We start from the raw sequence: 16625 nt of genomic DNA, 5'->3' as shown, positions 1-16625 counted from the left end.
ATATTTTGGAATTGTTTTGATTGAATTAAACATTTGTAACTGATAATTGTAGACAAAATATCGTCTGCAGTTTAAGACCACCTGAACAATCCCACCAACTGCTTAATATCATTGAAGAAGCTTCTTTCATATCTCATCAGGATGATTATGGCCTCACTTAGTCCTGCAGTAAAATGTGGAAAGATGCTGTCAAATTTGCCATGTTGATGATGGTGGCGTTTAAGTGTTGGAGTCGTGCAGCCCAGTCCCGCTCGCTGAGACTTGAGTGCAGACAGCTGGAACATTGGATCAGCTGAAGCTCCTCCATGAAGCAGGACAGAGACGCGTGGCAGGAGCGAGGCAGCAACCTCAGTAACTGTTTAACTGTTGCTTTCACGTGAGCTTGGCTGAGAACTTAATCTTCTTTCTGATGATTTATGTGTACTTTTATAAATCTGCTTGTGTGTTGGAACAGGGTTTAAAATGTGCATGAAGTTGACTTTGTGTTAAATGGCAACAAACCTCGTTTATTTTGTGATGTTTCACAGTGTGCCAGGTCTGGTTCAGCGTTGTTGAGCAATTAATGCACAGAATAAAGAGGCTCAGAGTTCAAGGCAAAATAGAGGATGGACAGAAAAGGTAAGAAAATATGCTGGATCGTACCGAAAATATTTTTATGATGATTTGTGATCTATAAGAAACAACTGACATTGGTATGTAGTATAAATCTGAGTGCAAAATGAGTTAAAAACACCAAATGGAAGCATGTGAAATTTTGCGCTAGTCCATTTAAACTTGCTGAAGTTGGAGCATTTCAGACTTTAAGTGATGACTTTCTCTAGTTATGCTGCTTTAGGTTTAGGTTAAACAGAGCTTCTCATCTCTTTTTGCCCTTTGTTGTTGCTATCAAGTGTGTCCTTAAAAGACTTAATCAAATTAGGTTAAATGGTGTATATAAGATAAGGGAATCTACTATAAGATTCAAAAGGTTGAGGTAGTGCCATTTCAGGTAGGACAGAAATGGATGAGTTGAAAACGATGCAAAAAAAAAACCCGCATCCAAAGTTAGTAAGCAGAATGTAGAATTATATATAATTGTTTTATAAAATTATAAGATAATAAAACAAAAATATTGGATAATTTGAATAAAATTATTTGAAAAAGGAAAGATGATGAAGAATATTTGTTAATTAAATAAAAATAAACAGGAAACTGAAGAAACCTCTGCAAAGATTAATTATCTTTGAGAAACAAGAACATTCAGAGAGCGCAAACCTCTGTCAAGTTTAGATCAACTCACCAAATAATTTCTTTTCAATCCGTTTAACATTCCGATAACTTATTCTGGATACTGTATCTACAGTACCTTCCAGATCATCTCCGAAATCAAACTCCTTCCTTTTGACATTGTTCATCAGCTCACCAAATTTCTTTTAAATCTGTTCAGAACCTTTTGAGATATCCTGCTAACAAACACATATGCCGGTAAAAACATTACCTCCTTGGCGAATAAAACAAGAAAGTCCAGGAGCCTTGACTATTCCTACAAGATCAAGCTGAAAGAACTGTTTTTGAGCTTTCGAAGGTCAACACATTTTGTTTACATCTGTTCTTAAGGTCTGTGTGTTTATTTTTTATCATCCAAGCCTTTTGTATTAATGTTTCTGTCTCAGCTGTGTAAGAGAGGCCCTTCCATCCATGACGTGGTTGCACGAGCTGTCAGACAGCACAGAGGTGGTGGAGATGGAGGACGTGAATTCCTCAGTGTTCCATGTGAAGAAGCACTCGTGGGATGATCTTCGCAGGATCATCCACTCAAGTCGTAAAAACACCAATGCTTTTGTCAACAAGATGCCACGTGACTTTCAGTTTGTGCAGAAACATGAGGCCAGTCCACATTCCCACCGTGTCTATTACCTTGGTGAGAATCTGAGGTGTGACACCAAGGCAGGGTCTGAGATATAAACATGCAGAAAGTTGTTATTTTAAAATAAATAAATAACCAGATGTTTTTCTCTGGTATTGATCCTTGATTTACCAATTCAGAAGCTTCCTTTCAGTTGCGTTAGAAAGTAACAGGCCTCTGTGAATAATTTGAAGAAGCAGCTGGAGAGTCAAGAGGTGTCGGCCTCCGTTTGCTTTCACTCCATTAAATTCTATTGAGCTGCTGCTGTCAGTGTGTGTTGGGAAAAAAAAAAAAAGTGAAGCTCAAGCAGGGGCATGCTTTTTTCATGCAAATGTTTTCTGGCTCTATGCAGTTGCAGCTGTGGTAGAGAGTTTTCTGCTGAATAGTGGCCCTTTATTGACAACGCTGTGTAGTGACGGTAGTGTCCAATTTAACTTGGTTTGGTTCAAAAATATGAGTTTTGCTAACATTACTGCATGCAATTTTTCTGATATCAACAGTTTCAACATTAATTCACAGGGAAATGTGCCTTTGTCTGGAAAAAAAAGGAAAGACCTCAGCATTTTTTTGTGCTGCTGGACACGACATCAAAGCTTGATTGGAACTGATTTTGTGCAATTACGTCGTATTGGAACATTTCATTTAGGGTTTGGGTTAGGATTTATCAATTTATTTATTTATTTGATAAGTATAATGCACATTAATGAACATCTGCATTGAAACAACAAAAACTGACGTAAACATGCCTTTTTTTTATTTAATTTTTTTATTTTAATTTAAATTTTTACATGCCTGATTATAGCCACAGGGCTAATATACATCCGTAGTCCCTAGGCACATGACAGAAATACAGAATTGGAGGGTTAGGGTAAGGTGATAAATCGCAGTGACATACATAAGTTTGTGATTTATACCCAGCAGCTCTATACAATATATGCCGCACAGCACGACAAAAACTCATGTCACGCAGCACAAAAAAAGACGTTCCCTGCAGCACAAAAAATATGAGAAAACTGTGTTGCCACACATAAAATTATACAGTCGTTTTCGTCATAGTTTTACAAACTCCATGAGACTGGGCTGAAAGTTTCCCAATTTAAGACATTTAATTTAAACACTCCTCCAAGCCAATAGATGGCAGTAGGTGGTCCAGCAAGAATATGATTTAAATGGTTTGAGAGTTACTTCTGCGCCTGAATTTGAATAGTTTATCAACAGTTTAGCTTGCAGCCTCCAGATTATTTACATGTCCTTTCACCTTGTGATGCTAGTGTCCTGTATAGGGTGAAACCCTCCCAGTCTTTTTATGGCTGCATATGGTGAACACAACGAACAAAGATCAGCACCAATCTAAATATTGCCTCACCTTTCTAAAATTAACTTCTTTAAATCACATCTCCCTGCTACTCTGCAGGTTTTGCCCACTGTTTACAGGTTCTTTACATGCCCTCTGTTCTCACAGGAATGCCAAATGCCAGTCGGGAAAACTCATTGTTCTACTCCGACATTCCCAAGACTGTCTGTAAAGAAGGTCTGTCAGTTTTGTCTTGGAAACCACTGCTGGAGTGTTTTCTGGTTAGTTTTACTTACTGATGATTCGTTGCTGCAATAGTTAATCTAGTTCAACAATTTGTTTTTCATTTTCCGACTGAACTATCCCTGACCTGGACTCCGATCCTCCTATCCTCTCTGACCTCTGACCTTAGGCCAGCCCTGACAACAACAACTGTTCTCCAGAGACTGAGTTCCATGTGGGGGCATCAGGAAGCACTTCCTACGACTATCACCAATCTAGTGGCCTCTTCCTGTTTCAGGCCAACGACAGCAGCCTCTATTACTGCCATGACGGTGCAAACGGCAGCTTCACTGTGAGCTTATGTTCTCATTCTGTAGAAACACATTCAATGGGTTGTTATTCATTGCTGAGTTCTTTTTAGTGTTGCGTTCACCGTGTTTTTAGACTCTCCCAATGATTCCCAAAGAGATTACAAGCCAGACTCCAGGCCCACGTATAGACCCAAAAATCTGCACCAGTGACCCAAACTTCATTGGGTTCATTAGCAACAACGACATCTGGGTGACGAGTGTCAAGACGGGAGAAGAGCAAAGACTCACCTTCTGCCATAGAGGTCAGAACTAAAACAAATGATTAAAAATAGATCATAAGTCAATTTCATAGGTCTGGCTTCCATCTCCTTATGATAGTCTTTCTATCTCTGAAAGAAAAGAGGACGTTTGTACACTCCCTGAAAAATCTAGCCTTGAGGCAAAGCTCTAATCCTTTTCTCTACCTTTGGTCAACATGTCAACTTCAGTGCTCCTTTTTATTTGTGTACTTGTTTTTTATTTCAGGAGCTGATAACCCAAATGAGAACACAAAATCTGCCGGTGTGGCCTCTTTTGTTCCTCGGGAAGAATTTGATCACTTCACTGGTTACTGGTGGTCTCCAGCAGCTTGTGAAGGTGAGTGTGACTCAAAAGAGTCACTCACTCAAAGTTAATGCATTCATATTTTGATTGTTAAAAGTTGGGATTTTTTTTAGAGAACTTGAGAGTTGACTTCTGGAAAGATAGTCCTCTGATAGCTTTCATTCCAGTGTTTGCTCACAAATGAATATCTGTCTGAGCTTTAACCCAGAGTTCAAGCCTTTTGAAACACCTATTGAGATGGATAATTGTATCAATGCAATAATGTGGTTTTTGTGCTTCTTTTTCATGGACTCAGAGGCAGATGGAGGGAAAACTCTTCAGATTTTGTATGAGGTGGTGGACGAGTCGGAAGTCGACATCATACATGTTCCATCGCCAACTCTGGAGACGCGTCAGAAGATGGATATTTGCAGATACCCGCGAGCAGGTCTGAAGGCCGTTTTTGTTTCCAATAACTTTTGCTGACAGTGTACAAATTAAAAACTCATGCAGAGACAACTTTTTTGCTCTGTTTTCCTTTTTATCTCTGTTGATAAAGTGATTTTAAAGACATGAGTGTCCTTGCTTATATTATGACTTCTCTCTCACTCTCTCTCCGTTTTTTCGCAGGCAGTAGAAATCCTGCCGTCACTCTCCAAATTGCAGAAATCAAGACGGACAGGTTTGGAAATGTAAGATTTCCCTTCAAATCAATCTGATTGATCACGGGTTTTGCGATCTGTAGTGTTTTGTGCTTGATGCTGTTGGCCCACAGATTGTCAGCACACAGGAAAAAGAGCTGCCGGTGCCTTTTGCTTCCTTATTTCCCTCTGCTGAGTACATCACCAGAGCTGGTTGGACAAAAGATGGAAAATAGTGAGTTTGCAACGCATCAAAACCTGCATCTCTGCAAGAAAATGTCTTCCCACTCAACATAATCAAAATGTAATTGCTAATACCATCAAATTTACCCTTTGAAATTCCAGACCCATCCCACTAACCTTTGATGATTAGACAAACCATCATTACCTCCCCCTTGGCTCGACAATTTGGTATCATCCTGGAGCCCACCCTCAATTTTGCTATATACAGTAAAATAAATGAATTATCATTATTTTTTAAACACAGAAAAAAAGACAACTGATTTGTCGAACAGTTAGACTGAGTCCCTTAGTTAACATGTGTCATGGCTCGGAGGTCAATTGCGGCCCTTTGGATCATCCCATTTGGCCCACAGGAGAAAGTCAAAATGACAGAGGAAACATGAATCATTGTGTAAAATAAACTCAACAATATTTACAGGGGCTCACAGTTTTCACGATGCTTATATCACAATTGCAGTCATTTTTTATGTTAAACTGTTGAAAAAACACAAAATTCTTACAAAATCCTTTGATTTTTCTGTAATTATTACATAATTACTTAGTTTAATTGAAATTGGTCACAAAATCTAGGAAATTTAAAGTGAAGATCCTGTTGGGACTGATATCTGTCACTTATTGCTAGGATATTGTCGGTTTCTTAAATATTTAGTATTTTATCTATACGTAGATGTGCAATCTAGGGCACAATAACGACAAATTTTCCCAGGTAAAGTCTGTGGGCCACTTGAGATCAAGCTGCTCTGTATTTGTCCCCTCAACTATATTGAGTTTGATGCCCCTGCCTTAGTTAATCTATTATCTTAGCAGCAACGTTATATTGTACAATGATCTCAGTGGGTAAATCTTACCATTGTTAACCTCAATGTGCATTGGAGCTTTCTGTGGATTGACACTGTCAGGGCAAAATTTTTAGTTATTTGCCGTGACAACACTTTTTTAAAGGAGTGTTAAACCCTTTGTAAATGCTACACACTTAGTCTTAACTCTTCATCTTGATCTCCTCAGTGCATGGGCAGCCTTGATGAACCGACAGCAGCAGCATCTCCAGCTAGTCCTGCTGCCTCCACAGCTCTTTATTCCTACAGCCCAGAATGAAACCAGCAGACGGGAGAGTCTGGATTCTCTCGAAGAAAAAGTCCAGCCCTTCATCATCTACCAGGAGACCAACACCATCTGGATCAATGTGAGTACATTAAGCATATCAACAAAAACTGTTTGAGATGTTCATGTGTTCTTAACGACCTTTTTTCAAACATGAATGTTTGCTCTGCAGGTTCACAACATCTTCTTCTACCCTTTTATCCAAACCAGCGATGGTGAAATCACCTTCATCACCATTAATGAGTCCAAAACAGGCTTCTGCCACTTATACAAGATCACATCAGTGTTACAGCGAGGCCGCTATCACTGGGCCAGTGGATACACACACTTTGAAGGTGACACAATGTGTACCTGTCATTTTTTAACCATGAGTCAACATTTTACTGCCAGTCCTCATCTTTTATCAGATGATTTCAAGAGTCCCGTCAAAGAGGAAGTGACACTGACCAGTGGAGAGTGGGAGGTGTTTTCCAACCGTGGAGTAAAGGTTATTTCACATTTATTGTTACATGTTGTAAAATGTTTGACAAAAAGACAACTCCAATATGAGTGTTGCACTAGTGATAAAGGAAGGACCAACACATAGACCAACATGAGACAGAAACTCGGCTTTGAACGCAACAGAAAGTACTATTATTTTCAGGTTTCAACAAACACAAAATAATATTTATTAAACTTAGCCATTATTATTCTGTTCCAGATAAGCAAACCCATTAAGATCAAATTTTGTGTGCGATTTCACTCCAAATATTAGATCTCAGTGGATGAAGGGAAAAAGCTGGTATATTTCCATGGGACCAAAGACTCTCCTTTGGAGCACCATCTCTACGTTGTGTGTTATGAGACACCCACTGAAATAACCCGACTGACCAAAGCAGGCTTTTCCCACAGCTGCTCTGTGAGCCAGGTACACACTGATCCCAATGACACACCAGCCCTGTGTGTGTGTGCAAATGTATGAGATAGAATAAGTCTTTAGACTCAGCACCAGTTAAGGTGAATAAATACTGTGGTTATAATCAGGTACAGTTTAAGCTGTGTGCTTATCCTTCTGTTTCTGCATTCTGGAGTCTTTGTGTATTTGTGTTGCTCTAAATCACAAATATCTTTAACAGCTACAGTTGCTGACGCTGTGTTTTCTGTCCTTTTTTCCTCTCCCACAGTCCTTTGACATGTTTATCAGCCGTTGCAGCAGTTTAACCAGTGCCCCATGTGTTCACATCTACAAGCTGAGCAGCTCCAACAGAGACCAGCTGCACAAAAAGCAGGAGTTTTGGGCGAGCATGATGGAATCCTCCAGTATGATCTAATACAGTAGTGTGTGTTCAGTTATTAGAATACAGAACAGGCAGGTTTAAGTGCATGTAGATTGATAACTGTACTACGAATTTATTTCCAGCTTTCCCGCTTGATTCTCCTCCTACGGAGATCTTCAGCTTCACTGGAAAGTCGGGCGTTGAGCTATATGGCATGATGTACAAACCTCACAAACTCCTCACTGGCAGGAAGCATCCCACCGTCCTCTTTGTTGACGGCAGTCCTCAGGTAGAACGTTCATTTCTTTTTATTTTCAGCTAACTTTTACCCAGATTTGTGTGGCAGTGTTTCCCACTGACAGATTTAAAGTTGAAGATTAGAGCAGATTAGCTCATTATTAGTGGAAAGATTAGATTTTTGTGCATTTGTGGTTTAAAATTAACATTGTAAATTATGTTTTAGAAATGCAACGTGCTTTATTTTTCACCCTACTTAGAGAAACATTGAATAAAATCGATTGATTCAAAAACATTTTACATTAGTAACAAATTCAGTCTTTTAGAAATACAAAGTGGCTAGCCGTACGTAGACGTACGGACAACTAATTGCTAATTGTACGTGGCCGATGACATTACCGGAAGTCATGTGACCATTTCGTACAGACAAAAAATGACTGAACAAGCAATACACATACAAATTTACGATGGCAAGAAATTCAAATCCACAGAAGGTTAGGGTTAGTTAGTCCGTAACGTGGGTTTGGGTTAAGTAGTCCGTAACGTGGGTTTGGGTTAAGTAGTCCGTAATGTGGGTTTGGGTTTGGGTTAGTTTGTCTCTAACATAGTTTAGGAATCTACGTATTAATAGCAAACAGAAGTACTGGCCAATGAGAAGCTCTACGTATGATTACAACAATTCATAAATACGTAGCATGTCTGTAACGTACTTTAAGAATCTACATATTAATAGCAAACCGAAGTACAAGGGTTAGGGTTAGCATTGAGGGTTAGCTAACCCTAGCGTCTTAGTCACGTGACCTATCACATTACCTAAACTGGCCAATGAGGGGTGCTATGTACAGGTAGAATGTCGGTATATTGATATGTCGGATAGCCACTGCCTTTAGTATAATTGGAACAAAAACAAAACACTTGCAGATGCAGCACTAGTCTGTTCATCAAATTTGTTTCATTTTGTTTTGGTCTTAATTTGTGCTTTTTTAGTTGAATTACCCTTGCAAGGTTTTTTTGTCTTTTTTTTTTTTTGAACATGATTAATTTGACTACTGATGAACCTCACTGGTTTGTTGACATGAAGGTGTATCTTTTCATCTCCCAGGTGCAGTTGGTGAACAACTCGTATAAAGCAGTGAAATATTCGCACCTGAGCACAATGGCTTCTCTGGGCTACGTCGTGCTGGTCATCGATGGGCAGGGCTGCTGTTGTAGAGGGCTCAAGTTTAGAGCAGTTGTAAAGAACAAGATGGTAATAGAAATTATATCAGACTCTATGTTATAGATCTGTACTCTAGCTGAACTGATGTTTTGTGCTTTTTTATTATGCATCTCCATCCAGGGTCAGGTGGAGGTCGAAGACCTGGTGGAAGGTTTGCTTTTCATCGCCAACAAGTACAAGTTTGTGGATCTGAAGCGTGTTGCTATCCATGGCTGGTCGTATGGAGGATTTCTCTCACTAATGGGTCTCATCTACAAACCGGACATCTTTAAGGTACAACACAACAAAGACGGCAACAGAAATATGTTTAGACAGGATTACATTTCTGAAACATTCATCTTTGCAGGACAGTTTTTTATTTCTTTTATTAAGAATCCAGAGCCAAATACAGACCACACAGTGGAATGTGATCTATTTGCAATTAATATTGACATAAACAAACCTTTCATCCTCTTTTTTTAGTCATTAGGACATTTGAATGACCTCTGATTGCGTCTACATTTGGTGATGCTTTAATGAAGGTGAAGCTGCACGATGTGAATTCTGCCTGGGTTTTTAGATTCACTTTCAAAGTGCGCATGAATCCAGTGTTTGTTGTGCCGTTTGTGGATCAGGTGGCTGTTGCTGGAGCTCCAGTGACGCTGTGGACAGCGTACCACGCCAGATACACAGAACCACTTTTGGACACACCTGAAAACAACCAAGAAGGATACGAAGCCTGTTCAGTTGCTATGCACGTTGACAAACTTCCCAATGAGTGAGAACTGGCACCATTTGACAAACTTCCTATTTTATGTCTTCAGGGTAATTTTCTAAGGTGACCATAAAAGCTCGCAACGCAACCCAACACAAAACGAAAACGCATACGAATACAAACTCCACAACACGAATTCTCACAACACAACAGGAAAGCAGTCCGATAAAAATCCACAAGAATGACGGAAAGAATCGGGCCCTGACACAAACGTGTCAACGTCACTTGTCTCTGTGGATTTTTACTGGACTGCGTTCGTATTGTGAGCGTTCGTAGTAAATGGTGAATTGACTTGATTTATACAGAGGTTTATCCCTACACTGAAGTAGTCTCAAAGTGCATTACATAGCGCATTCACCCATTCACACACCGATGGGAATGAGCTGCCTTGCAAGACACTAGTCAATCACTGGTAGCAACTTAGGGTTCAGTGTCTTGCCCAAGGACACAGGTATAGACTGAGATGGAACCCCCAACCTCTCAATCAGAAGACGTCCCCTCTACCACCTGAGTTACGGTCGCCGTGTTGTGGAGTTTGTATTTGTATGCACTTTCATTTTGTGTTGCGTTGTGGCACTGATGATTTTGGGGGATTAAAAAAAATATTTCTCCAATAAAAGACTCAAGGAGCAGAAAAAGAAACCAAGCTCTAGATATCTTTTAAAATACATGTTTGTTTTAAGCACATTCTCCTATTTTAAATGAATGTGTTAATGTGCTGTCCCAGGCCCAACCGGCTGCTGATCCTTCATGGGTTTCTAGATGGAAATGTGCATTTTTTCACACCAACTTCCTGGTATCTTCAACTAATCCAAGCAGGGAAGCCATACAGCCTGCAGGTAGGATGTCTGAGTAATAAAGAGAATAATGGGATGATGATATGTGAAGGATATGGGAAGTTTTTCTTGATCTGCAGTGTCCTGCACTATTAACGACCTAATTTGCTACTTCCTTTACAGCCTGCAGAGGGGGCATTGTGTAAATGTTGCCATGTGTCTTCTAGTAAAAGGCCATAAGGAAAAGCAGGCTGTGTAGATTTTATGTAGCAAGAAAATGTTTCCTGTTCTCAATTTTTGTCCTTTGTGGGTGAAAGAATCGCAGGCTTGTTAATGAAGTGGATTCATCCCACAGTAAGTGTTTTCCTCTTTTCTTCCAGATTTATCCCAGTGAGCGACACAACGTCAGGAGCCCAGAGTCTAGAGAACATTATGAGGTGACATTGCTGCACTTTCTCCAGCAGAACCTCTGATCAGCCCTGCCTTCTTTATTTCTATTTAATGCCATACGTCATTATTATCTAATCTCAAATGAGTTTATGCTGTTAACTGTGAGGATGAAGTGCTTTTTTTTTTAAACCAGCAGGGGGCACTGTTTAATCAGAGCTGTAACTAAAGCTTCTGTAGCTCACTGTCCAAAACCGGTCAAGATTTTGTTAATTCTGTCCATTTCAGAGCTCATTTGTGTTGTTTTTTTCTTTGATTATTTGTTTCAATGATGTCTACTTTGAGAATTAGCATGTTTTATTTAAATGTTCAGAAATGCATATATATATATAAATTGATTTCAAATGATTTGATATTATAATAACTATTATAAATGAATGAGCTTCCTATAGTGGATACATACTCAAATACACTGAAATGAACTATATAAAGGCTTTATTTTAATACATCTTAATTGTTTTATTCTCAGCAACCTAATGCATCCTTATATTGTCCTGATAGGTGAGCAGGGGAGTAAAATGCCTCGTCATGGCGAGGAAAACCTTTTAAATCTCTGTCTTCCTGAGGGGAGCTTGCATGTTTTCTTAGTTATTTTATTTTGTCAGTATAGATGTTTGCAGACCACTGATTGGTTGAGGAGACATACTAACATAACGACGAACACCGTGATCAGATTGCATGTAATGTATGACTTCTTACAGAGTAGCTGTGAGACAGGTGGACGAGCCGATTCTCCTTGCACAATAAGTGCACACCTTACATAACAGCTTATCAGAGGAAATGTGGACATTTGGAGAGAAACCAACCTGCCTTTAACTATAACAAAGACAAAAACACAGGAAGGATTTATTTACTTAATAAAAGTTTAATGTTCATCAAAAATATAAAAACGTTCAAAGTAAAAACCATACATGAATTCTCAAGTAGTTCAAACTGAATTATTAAAAGATCAGAGCTTTGACCCTCACAGAGGGAATCAGAACGGTCAATATGACTGATAACAATGACTTCTTATAGCACAGCATAAAAAAAACGGGATCATTCAGTGAACAAAGCACCACGGGGACAATAAAACATGTCCATTCCTGGAGTAGCTTTGGTTTCTGCTCATTGGTGAGATTTTGGTGCAATCTTCAGCACGGAGGTCCTCAGAGAGCTGCGCTGTCCTTCCATGCTCAGCCAAAACATGCTCTTGCTCTGTCTCCTGGTCTGATGTTTTCTCCTGGGATACCTCCCATTGAGGTTGGACTCTCCACAGCCGCTGAACCACCAACCGCCTGCAAACACCAGAACGAAAAGCTCGGTAAACAACTGTCGCACATTAAGTGGATGCGATTTAATCATGAGCCATTATGTAAGTTGTCATACCTGAGTGCATGGCGGCACAGTTGGTGTCTGCAGCGAGATCGTTGTCCCTGTCAGAGGTGGAAAATGGGATTCCAGCTGCCATTTTCTCCTGCAGCAGCGATGGAGAAGCTTTCTGTAGATGGAGAGCAAACTTCTGCTCTTCTCCATCCAGGTGGAACTGATAACTCGCTTTCTGCTGTTGTCCGTTCTCACCCGACAGCTCCACCGCAGGATGTGGCGGCCTTGTTTGGATAGGGAGTGGATTTTTTCCAGCCCCAACCAAAACTCGCCTGCGAGAGGATGAATGATCAGATTATTTTATTCTGCTTGTGTTTATCGGGTTTGTCACATATGTTGGAGGAAGGAGGCTTCTTCTCACCGTTCAGGCTGCCGAAGCCATTCTTGTATTCGTCCCATTTTTGGTTGAAGTTTTGGGATCCATCATGACGTTTCTGGATGATGGTCCATGCACCATCTGAGGACACAGAGGAGGAGAAGTCATGTTAAAAAAACATCCCTGACTTGATATTTCATCTTTTATTTGATGAAGTTGTTCTCCGTCTTATACCTGAGGTCATTTCACAGAGGACGTCAAAGGGATGTGAGCTCTCAGGCTGGATGGTGTAAACGCCGCTTAATCGCTGCCCGCGGACAAACAGCTCATGACAGTCTTTGGCCAAACCTGCAGACAAACGACAAAATGCCACGTCAGTTTTCGCATTCTGTACACTGCAGGTGTGTTAAAAAACTGCTGTCCTGATTTTTGTCTGATCTTTGAACTGTTTGTGAGAAACACTGCCAGCAATGCAAACACTGTAAGCACTGGAGCAAAGGTGAAACATGTTTTTTCTCACGTCCCTTTTATGAGTGAAAGACTGAGACTATAAATGGTAATAAAACTCAGGAGCAAAGGTCACCAAGTGTAGCAATAGATGCTTTCTAGTACATAAGCGAATGATGAGTTTTCAGTGTTTTTCAAATCTTGCTTTCAAAACTCTGATATTTTAAACATTAGAAATCACCTTCTCTGTCGTGGATCGGCTCTGTCTCGCCTCTCAGGGCCGTCTCTTCATCTCTGCGTCGGTGAGATTTCACTCTTTTGTTGGCGACCTGCAATAAAGCACGTAGGAGAAAAGTCAGACGTCTGCAGAGCTTTTTTCTTCTCGATTTCATGCAGTTTTTGTCATCTTAAGACTCGTTGGTCTGAGGCTTCCTGACTTACTTTGCTCTGCAGCGCCTGAAGGTGAAGGCTCTGTTTCTCCAGCTTGTCTTGCTGCTGCTTGATCTTCTCCACCAGCTGGTCGATGCGTCTGCTCTGAGCTGCCACCAGCCTCTGAAAACGGAAAAAAAAGGAAAACGTCTCATTAGCACCGCAGCATCATGTCTTACTTACTTAGATCATAGAATTCTAAAGAGATGCTTGTCCTTGAACACACTGTGTTTACTCATTTGGAGCTTTTTTGTTACAGTTTGTTGAGCAGCTTTGACAAATATGATGTTGGTGTGTTCATTGTGTATATTTGAGGATGAAAACCATTCTTTTCTCTCACCTGAGTGGTGGACTGCTGTGTTTCGGTGCTCTCCACCTCTGTATTGGTCAGCAGCCCCTCCAGCCGCTCCATCCTTGACTGAATGTCGTCCGTGTGTTTCTGCACCTCCTCCACCTTCACCTTCACCTCCTGGGCCAGCTCGGCTGCCCGTCTCTCGCTCTCCTCCTTTTCTGTTCTCAGAGCTTCTCTCTGCTCCTGCTGCACCCTCTCCAGCTCCACCACTGAGCCGTTGAAGGCCTTAAACTTGGCGTTCACGTCCCTCATCTGGGCTTTGGTCTTGTCCACGTGCTCCTTCAGGCCCTGTCCCAGCTGCAGGAGACCATGGGCCACAACGTTCACATCATCCCAGGACGCATACTTCTCCTTGCCTCTCCGGTCTGATGGGAAAGCTGAGGCAACGTGCACCAAGATGGTGACGAGGAGGAGGAGAAGCTGAGGAGTCTTCATCTTTGGTTCTGCTTGGCTTGTTGAGTCTCTGTGTTTCTGCAGTGAATGGCATTGTGAGGATTTTATAGCTCAGCCTGCAGCATGGACTCTTCTGATTGGCTCCTGGAGGCGGAGGAGGGGGTGCATGAGTAGAGGACGTGCTATGATGCAATGAATGGTTTGAATTACTGGTTAAGCACTCACTGCTGGGAGAACGTGACAGGAATTCAGGTTGGATGTATTGGAGTCACAGATGTGATTCTTTCTATGCATAGTATGTGGCAGTTCATTGTTCTAATTGTACACCCTTAATTTAACACATTTCTTGTCAAATATTTAAAGGTTTTACTGTCGGGATTATAAAATTAACAGGTCGAAAAGGTGGTTATTTGAATGTTGTGTGTTTTGATCCTAAAATTGAATGGATAAAAAAGAAAAAAGTTGAATATGTTAATCATAAGTTACCAAACTTTTCTAAAAATCTTTGTTCATGGAAAAAAAATAAGAAATTAAAAAAGACTTTAAAAATTCTTTGAGTGAGCTTTAAAAACAAAAGGCTCCTAAAACCCTAAAACATCTTTAAACAGAGAAGAGTCAATGACAGTTGACTCCTACGTCAGTTTTTTCCAGACATTTATATTCAGGTTTTAAACTGAGATGAAATGAGGAAAAAGCACATTTACAGCTGAAAAATTAGATAAATTATTATTTTATGGTTAGTATTTAAATGAGTTCAGTTTGATTTCTATGAGTTTTCAAATTGTCAGTCGTAAGAATGAAGGGAAAGAAATACAATACATACATAACATGAAACTAGGGGATAGGGGAAGCATATCGGGAATTATTTATCAAGTGAAATATAATCTAATTTTGTTGTACACAACAGTCAAAGACGACGAGAAAATACATTTGTTTCTCATAAAGGAAGAAAACAATGATCATTGTGTTGATTTTTGTTTTGAGTTTAGACCATTCCTCACCATTTAACAGTTTCTCCTGAAAACAATCTAGTCTAAAATGTCCTTAAACATTAAGAGGATTTCTGTTAATATTTGTTTGTTGTTGATCAAGGAGAGAGAAACTGTAACAGGAGGAATGTAGGAGAACATTCAGGCAGGGATGGAGGAGTTACTGTGAGAAGTAGGGGAAAGTTCAACCCCCCTCGCACGCACACACACACACACACACACACAAAGAAAAAGACTCAAAGATGTTCAAACACATCTCTTTATTTCGTAATTATTTGCATTTGACAAAACAGTTTCATGGTTTCAAATTTATTGGTTACGTGCAATTTTTTCCCACCTGTGTAGCAGAGTCTAGTAGATCTAAACATACTGTAGCACAGTGACTTTCACACAAGTTTACATCAATATTTAATTGTTCATTTTAACAATTTGTGGTTATTTTGTAGTTATCGTGATACATTCATATTTTCTAATAATTAATCATAATTTGAGACATTTTTTGTGATATTAGTTTAGGTAATCAATTCTTAAAAAAAAATAAAAATAAAAAAAAAAAATTTCACAACCCTTTGCTGCTAGATGTTCTAAACACATGTAGGGCTTTTAATCTGTAAAATAACACAAACAAATTGTTATTTTTCCATTCCTTTTTGGGATATTGCCTCTTTGTCATCATGTGCATCACAGTTTTTTTTCTTCTTCATCTTATCAGCAGTGAAACTTTGTTTCCTCATCTTTTAGGAATTTTAAGGACAAGTGTTTCCTGAAATTACGCTCCTGCAGTTTTGTCTGTTGAACACTTGGATTAGTGTTTTCTGTTCTTTGAAAGAGGCACAACTCTTCCATGAAGCTTGCACATTCAGGATCTTTCCAGCAGAGTTGCTGCTCTGGTGCACGTACTCCAGCTGCAGTCTGCACGTCTGCACGTATCGACCCCATGGCATGCCTCTGTGTACGCAGAGGACGTGATTATAATGTTCTTTGAATGTTCTGCCTGAGAATTAATGTTGGAAATGTTTTGTGTTAAGAATAACGAATGAGATTAAACTGCTTTATGATTCCCATTTTTATTTTATTTAATTTGGCACAGTTTAATATAAATGAAACAAAACCACAATAACAACAATAGAGCGATTACATTTTCAAAAGCATGCCAAAGACAACCTTGAAGGAGCTTGAAGAAAAGGGAATTGGTTCTGTTTAAGGACTAGTTAAAAACCATCAATTCAATTAAATTCATCTTTGTTTATATAGCACAAATTACAACAAAGTCATCTCAATAGGCTTTCGAAATATAAAATTCATAATAAGAAACAGGAAGAAATCTCCAGCAGAACCAGGTTCAGAGGTGGCAGCCATCTGCTTT

The 16625-nt window shown here is 39.7% G+C and overlaps 2 protein-coding genes across 3 annotated transcripts; one reads left to right on the top strand and one right to left on the bottom strand.

Moving 5' to 3' along the window:
* Window positions 1-281: 281 nt before the first annotated feature.
* LOC114462514 (dipeptidyl peptidase 9-like) lies at window positions 282-11162 on the top strand. Of its 2 annotated transcripts, XM_028445407.1 has the most exons (21): window positions 282-376; window positions 528-618; window positions 1653-1900; window positions 3348-3460; window positions 3592-3753; window positions 3846-4014; window positions 4238-4348; window positions 4611-4742; window positions 4925-4986; window positions 5070-5170; window positions 6184-6361; window positions 6452-6614; window positions 6687-6766; window positions 7034-7186; window positions 7443-7578; window positions 7679-7824; window positions 8875-9021; window positions 9112-9264; window positions 9606-9748; window positions 10473-10584; window positions 10902-11162. In XM_028445407.1, exons 2-21 carry the CDS (start codon window positions 563-565, stop codon window positions 10992-10994), a joined length of 2658 nt encoding a protein of 885 aa, XP_028301208.1. In that variant the 5' UTR covers window positions 282-376; window positions 528-562; the 3' UTR covers window positions 10995-11162. The 2 variants fall into 2 exon arrangements, with proteins under 2 accessions (XP_028301208.1, XP_028301207.1); XM_028445406.1 differs by having other exon boundaries at window positions 6452-6766.
* A 651-nt stretch (window positions 11163-11813) lies between these two features.
* Window positions 11814-14370, bottom strand: LOC114462515 (angiopoietin-related protein 4-like). Its single transcript, XM_028445408.1, is given in 8 exon segments — window positions 11814-12245; window positions 12337-12543; window positions 12546-12605; window positions 12695-12790; window positions 12884-12997; window positions 13338-13425; window positions 13538-13648; window positions 13866-14370. Coding segments are annotated over 8 exon segments (1293 nt in total). The 5' UTR covers window positions 14313-14370; the 3' UTR covers window positions 11814-12075.
* Between the last annotated feature and the right edge of the window lie 2255 nt (window positions 14371-16625).

Source organism: Gouania willdenowi, chromosome 4 (assembly GCF_900634775.1).
Source record: "Gouania willdenowi chromosome 4, fGouWil2.1, whole genome shotgun sequence".
Taxonomy (NCBI): domain Eukaryota; kingdom Metazoa; phylum Chordata; class Actinopteri; order Blenniiformes; family Gobiesocidae; genus Gouania; species Gouania willdenowi.
The sequence above is the reverse complement of the archived record's forward strand: the minus strand, read 5'-3'. Positions and strand labels throughout refer to the sequence as shown.